Source organism: Trichechus manatus, unplaced genomic scaffold (assembly GCF_000243295.1).
Source record: "Trichechus manatus latirostris isolate Lorelei unplaced genomic scaffold, TriManLat1.0 scaffold00050, whole genome shotgun sequence".
Lineage (NCBI taxonomy): Eukaryota > Metazoa > Chordata > Mammalia > Sirenia > Trichechidae > Trichechus > Trichechus manatus.
The window spans coordinates 9,415,116-9,421,562 of NW_004443986.1; the positions used below are offsets into that span (position 1 = coordinate 9,415,116).

Here is a 6,447-nt window from a genome sequence, read left to right on the forward strand (position 1 = left end):
AAGAAAAGGGATCTCACTTCTAGGGTTAGCCTCGGTGACGACCTCAGCGGCACTTCTTCCCCCCGGTTATGATTTCTGTGATGCTAAAGGACGTCACATTGCACAATCTTAATAAGGTTTCCAATCAACGCCTCCCGCCCTGGCTCTACACTCCCATCAACAAAGGTTTATCAAATGTGGGATTTTCCCATGAGTCTCAATATTAGAATCTCAAACCCCAATAAATAGGAGACTGGGGATGTCTGACGCTCATTCTGCCCTCCAGCCTACCAGGATCAAAAGAGAGCTCCATCTGCCCTCCAGGAGTCTAACTATGAACTTCGTCTCCACAAGTAAGTGAAGGAAATCCCAAGCCCTGGGACTGACTGGCTGCCAAGTGCAGTGCGAGGGAGCATGTGGTATGTCCGGTGGTGGGGCTGGCGGCCGGCCAGCAGCCAGCAGCACAGCTCCCCCAGCTGTGCAAATAGCTCACTCACACTCCTCCTTCCCTCCGGCACAGGCACTTTCAGTCTAGTTGCCTTCTGCCTGGGGCTGCTCCTGGTGATGGCTTCTGCTTTCCCCACCCCGCCACTCCTGGAAGGAGATTCCAAAGATGATGCCACCTCAAACAGACCACCACTCACCTCTCCAGACAAAACCGAAGAACTCATAAATTTCATCCTTGCCAAAGTCTCTGTACTGAGAAAGGAGGTAGGTAGGCTTGACTGTGGTGAGGAAGTGCTGGTGTGGGACGTTCATTCTCCTTCTGCCTGGATGTGGACAGGGACATTGGGAGGTCTTTGCTGGGTCCTGGACAGGTTAGATTTAAGCCCAAAGGGGGCTGATTGTCTTCTGTATTCCTTCTCTGCTGCTGGTCTCTGGAAATTGCTTTCCTTCCTGAGAAATACAGAATGGAGCTTGAGTCCGTGGCCCCTGGTCCATTCTCAGCTCCATACTTGGCATGAGCTGAGGGTCATTGCTTCTCAGGGCTCTTTTTTCTCTAGCCAAAAATAAGGCCCGTCAGCCTTCTTTTTGCCCTTAGGCTTTGGGAGGATTAGAGAAGTGCCACCTGAAAGGAATGTTCAGCTTTTCGGGCCAGCTGCAGTACTTTTCAGTTTGCATGCTCAGTAGTTAGGACTTCTAAAGTTATTCCAGCTAAGATGCATACTATATAGCCCACAAAAGTGGAAATATCAATAGGTTGGAGCAGCCCCCAAGCATTCTTTCTTTTTTTTTTAATACTAATTTATCATGTTTTTGGTAAAAGTTTACACAGCGAATTAGGTTCCCGTTTGGCAATTTCTATACAGTTTGTTCAGTGACATTAGTTCATTTTTCACAATGTGTCAATATTCTCTTTAATTGTGTTCTTGTCGTTCCGTCAGCCCCCAAGCTTTAAATAGCAAGGTATCTGGCTCTTGTATGGTGGCAAGGAAAGAACACGGAAGATGGACTGGAGGCCTAGATTCTAGTTTCTGTTCTGCTGAACCAGCTTTGTGATCTTGGGCAAATCCCCTACTACCTCTGGGCCCCATCTGTAAAATTATGGGATTGGACTAGCTGATTTCACAGTTCTTTCCAGCTGGAACATTCTGTGGCTTGAATTATATTCACCACATTAACATCAAAATTATTATCACTTACTAAGTACCTATAAGGTTGCTATGAGTCAGAATTGACTCAATGGCAATGGGGTTTTGGAGTACTGGTGGTATAGTGGTTAAGAGCTTGGCTGCTAACCAAAAGTCAGCTGTTCAAATCCACCAGCTGCTCCTTGGAAACCCTATGGGGCAATTCTACTCTGTCCTATAGGGTCGCCATGACCCAACAGCACCTAACAGCAACAACAAGTACCTACTGTGTGCCAAGTACTTTACGCAAATTTGTCTAATCCTCCCAACAAATTTACAAGAACAGTGTTTAATTATCCCCAATTTGGAGATAAGGAAACTGAGATTCAGGATAAATAACAAGCGTGAAGTCACAGGTGAGCCAGGAATTGAACCCAGGTGTGCCCAATTCTACTCTACCTTGTTTGCTAGGATGCTAATGGGTTGTGACCTCGTTCTTAGAGAACTTCCTGGCTGAGGCAGAACATGAATCGGCCCTCTAGTGGTGTTTGTTTTAGAGGCATTTACATGATACAGATTGATATTCCTTCCCAGATGTGTGACAAATATGACAAGTGTGACAACAGCAGGGAGGCACTGGCAGGCAACAATCTGAACCTTCCAAAGATGACAGAAAAAGACAGATGCTTCCAGTCTGGATTCAATAAGGTATGAACTCACACATTCACTTTTAGCTATTGCGTAGGCAAAAACTCTGCCTTTTGCGCGCAGTACCTGTGTATATAGACACATGCAGGCAACAAAAGAGCTGTAAAGTTCATCATGTAACTTTCATGAGGAGGGAATTGAAAGCTTTTTTAAATGCAATTTATTTTTGAACAGGCATGGTCAGAAATGACCTCTCTGTGTTCAAGTTTTCGTATCTGTCAAGTGTTAAGAGTGAAACCCAGCAGGTTTAGCTAGTCTGTCCTGGGTAAGGTGGTCCGGTGACCTTTCTCCTCTTTGGCTGCCCCTGGCAGGATCCCCGCCCTCCCTCCCTGCTGAGGTCATTCTCTACACCCATCTCGTTCCAAACAGTGAGATAACCTGCACTGATTTCTGATTATTCCATAAAAGCAGGTCTCAGCCTAACACTGACAAGGGCAGGAGTGCAGCCAGAGGGAAAAGCACCAAGGAAAGAATTAGAGAAGGGTCCGGTTGCCGCATTCTACCATCTGTTGGTCTTTGAGTGAAATTAAGTGGTGCCTCTGGTTACCCAGATATGTAAAATGCAGCAGCTGATGTTGTCTGATGTCCCAAACATGATGCCTAAGAAGTACTTGAAGTTCCCTAGAGGGGCAAGGAAAGGAAACAGCCGAATTATACCTATTTTAACTTTTAAAATCTTTATATCTTCCTAATAATAATCAATGTTTCCACCATCTTTCCTTTATAGGAGACTTGCCTGATGAGAATTGTCACTGGTCTTTTGGAGTTTCAAATATACCTGGATTACCTGCAGAACAAGTTCGAGGGCAGTAAGGGAAATGTCCTTGTTGTGCAGAACAGCATCAAAGCCCTGGTCCAGATCCTGAAGCAAAAGGTGAGTGTCTGCCAGCCCTCACCTGGCATGGGGAAGAGAGGCTCAAACAAGGCTGCCTAGAGAACTTGGGGATGCTGTGGCGATTCAGAAATGATGGCTACACGTAAAGGAAGGATCTGAGAAATACTTCTTGATAGCTAAACTTTTTTTTTTTTTTTTTTTAGAATTTTTTGTAGGGTGCCTTCTGCAAAGGGCATTGAAGGGCATTGGTAACTGCATTTAAAACTACATTAAATGAGGTGGATTTTAACATCAATTTCTAATTGCTTAAGCAATTAAAAAATAGAAGGAGGCACATCCAAGTATGCTTAGCGACGTATAGTAACAAAGAACAAAAATTATTTTAATATCTTAATTATTGCCAAGTGACATTCTTGTCATTACGGTAGTGTCAACTCCTTTTTCCTATTTTTTACTGGAAGAGTTAGTGCAGAGAAATGGCCAAAAGCTGCAGGGTGCAAGAGGAGGTACCAAGGGCTTTGGTCACCCACTAGCTACCTATTGAAATGTCAAGTAATGGAGACTTGACTCAACAAGGTTTGAATGAGCTGCTGGGCCTTTACTAGCTATTTTCCTTAAACCACTTCTCACACTTGAAAGTGCACATGAATCCCTGGGCATCTTGTTCCAATGCAGAGTCTGATTCTGCAGGTCTGGAGTGGGACCTAAGATTTGTGTTTCTAACAAGCTCCCAGCTAATGCTGATGCAGCTCAAGGAAGTGCGGAGCTTTTAACAAGTTACTTCTCCCCATGTTCTGTGGATGTTTCCCTGCCTCTTTACACCCCTAGATCAGAGTCCACAGCCAGGTACACTGGATTCTCAGTAGATGCTGGATGAATGGGGAAGAGGGAAATCAGAAAAAAGCGTTAGAGTTAGAGACTAGTGAAGAACCCACCTCAAAGCCTTTAATTATGGGCCCTTCAATCACTTATTCAGTCAGCAAATATCTATGAAATTCTAACTATCTGCCAAGCACTGTCTCAGATAACAGAATAGAAGACAAATAAAATTAGGTGGCTGTCTTCAAGATGCTCATGGTCTAATGGAAGAAAGAGCCGCAAAGGGATGATTATAATTCAGTTGCTCTGAAAGGGGCCTAAGCAGGGTGGGCTCGGAAGAGAACCACTTCACCCCATAGGGCAAGTCTGGGCAGGCGGACCCAATTATTCTCACTTACCTCAGCCTTGAACATCTTCCCACAAGTCAAAGCATCTCTCTGCTGCAAAGGATTTCTTCAATATTTAAACTATCCATTTTTTTGTTTCCGCTTTCAGGTAAAGAATCCAGAAGAAGTAACCACCCCTGATGCAACTGCAGATGCCAGTCTGCTGTCTAAGTTGCAGCCACAGAGCGAGTGGCTGAAGAACACAACAATTAACCTCATCCTGCGAAGCCTGGAGGAATTCATGCAGTTCAGCCTGAGGGCTGTTCGGTTCAAGTAACCTGGACATCCAAGATCATTGTAGTTCATGGGCATTCCTTCACCTGGTCAGAAACCTGTCTGGTAGGCACATAACTTATGTTGTTCTCTATGAGGAACTAAACAGTATGGGCGTTAGGACACTATTTTAGTTATTTTTAACTTATTGATATTTAAATATCTTGAGATATGTTATTATTTCAAAACTAATATATAAAATAAAATGGATATCCAGCTTGAACATCCTCATTGTTTCAGAGCCAGATCATTTCATCGAATGTGTAGGCTTACCTCAAATAAACGGCTAACTTATACATACTTTTAAAGAAATATTTATATTGTATTTATGGAATGTTTAAATTGTTTTTATACCAATAAACTACCTTTTTTAAAAAAAAAACTCAGCAGCTAAGTCTGTGTGTGTTCTGTCCTGCGAAGCTTAATCGTGTCACTACCACCATCACCAAATATGTATAATGATATAATGGGGGCAATGGACTTAGCATGGTAACTGGCACATAGTAGGTGCTCAATTATATCTTTTACCTGGAGATATAATTGAGCACCTACTACATGCCATTTACTATGCTAAGTGTACTGCATCCATCATATCGTTTAATCCCAGTAGCATACTCTTTTACAGATGTGGAAGAGTGATGTGCCTAAGTCACCCAACTGGAAAGTAAGACACAGGGCCAGATTTGGAATTGGCCTCCAGGTTCCCTACTCTTAACCTTTAGGCCCTACGGCCTCCCAGGGAACTGAGAGATGATATAGAAAACCCCAAGTCATGTTAATACAGAGAATAAATTTAATGGCAGCCAATTGCCTTTGAGACCATGCAAACACTTGTATCATACATAGCAATGTGCAAGTTTCCAAAAATAACTAGAAGTTCTGTCTCCCTCCTCTGGGTTCCTCAAATTCTGCACATACCTATCTGTCACAGCACCTACCACGTTATATCATATCTTAAAATCTATGGATTTTTCTTTCCAGACAGCATTTGGATACCTCAAGAAGGCAGACTATATTCATCTTTACATCCTAGGCCCAGAGTCTGAACATAAACCCATTGCCATCAAGTCAATTCTGACTCATAGTGACACTGTGGGACAGTAGAACTGCCCCATAGAGTTTTGAAGGCTGAAATCTTTATGGAAACAGACTGCCACATCTTTTTCCCACAGAGCAGCTGGTGGGTTCAAACCACAGACCTTTTGGTTAGCAGCCAAGTGCTTAACCACTGTACCACCAGGGCTCCTTGAACCTGAACATAGGAGGCCCCAATAAGCATTTGTTGAATGATGAAAGCATGCATAGATGATCAAATATAAGACACTTCCATTCCTGGGCACATACACTGCTAGCCAGTGAGTGGGGGAAATTGCCAATACTGCGCATTTATGTATCTTCGTCTTAAGGAAAAATAGCAAAAGTTAGAAAGAAACATTCTAAGGACTTATAGAGGAGGCAATGAATAATCAGTACCTGTACATCTACCTCCATTTCTCTTCGGCCTGCAATTTCCTTTCCTGCTGGCAACATTCTTCAACTGCCTTCCTCCCCTCCCTACCCTCACCCCCCAGTTCAGAGCGGTGGGGAAGGAGAGGCAATATGGACAACTGCACATGACCCCTCCACCCCACCTCAACACAGTGTTGGGAATTTGGTAAAGATTCCCCTTTCCGACCCCAGCAATACAAAGTTCTTTCTTCTAATAAAGCTTCCTCTCACTCTAACCACCATAGACTTCTTCCCCCAGGGGAAGAGTTCTGCTGGGCAAGGGAAAGTCCACAGAGGCCAAGAACTGAGAGGGGCTGAGCAAGGAGGAGCCACACACTCTGACTTCTAGAAACCACAGATGGTAAGTGAGCATCCCAAAATCAGGCTC

At 43.8% G+C, this 6,447-nt stretch overlaps 1 protein-coding gene across 1 annotated transcript; it reads left to right on the forward strand.

The window, feature by feature from the left end:
• Nucleotides 1–214: 214 nt before the first annotated feature.
• On the forward strand, nt 215–4,743 carry IL6 (interleukin 6). Its single transcript, XM_004377510.2, has 5 exons — nt 215–332; nt 500–690; nt 2,145–2,258; nt 2,986–3,132; nt 4,408–4,743. Exons 1-5 carry the CDS (start codon nt 239–241, stop codon nt 4,573–4,575), a joined length of 714 nt encoding a protein of 237 aa, XP_004377567.2. The 5' UTR covers nt 215–238; the 3' UTR covers nt 4,576–4,743.
• Nucleotides 4,744–6,447: the final 1,704 nt, after the last annotated feature.

Bases quoted from the DNA above. Each gene is read 5' to 3' on its own strand.
- IL6 (XM_004377510.2), top strand. From the start codon at position 239: ATGTCTGACGCTCATTCTGCCCTCCAGCCTACCAGGATCAAAAGAGAG. The intron at 333-499 runs GTAAGTGAAGGA...CCTCCGGCACAG, and splicing joins TATGAACTTCGTCTCCACAA to GCACTTTCAGTCTAGTTGCC. The intron at 3,133-4,407 runs GTGAGTGTCTGC...TTCCGCTTTCAG, and splicing joins TCCAGATCCTGAAGCAAAAG to GTAAAGAATCCAGAAGAAGT.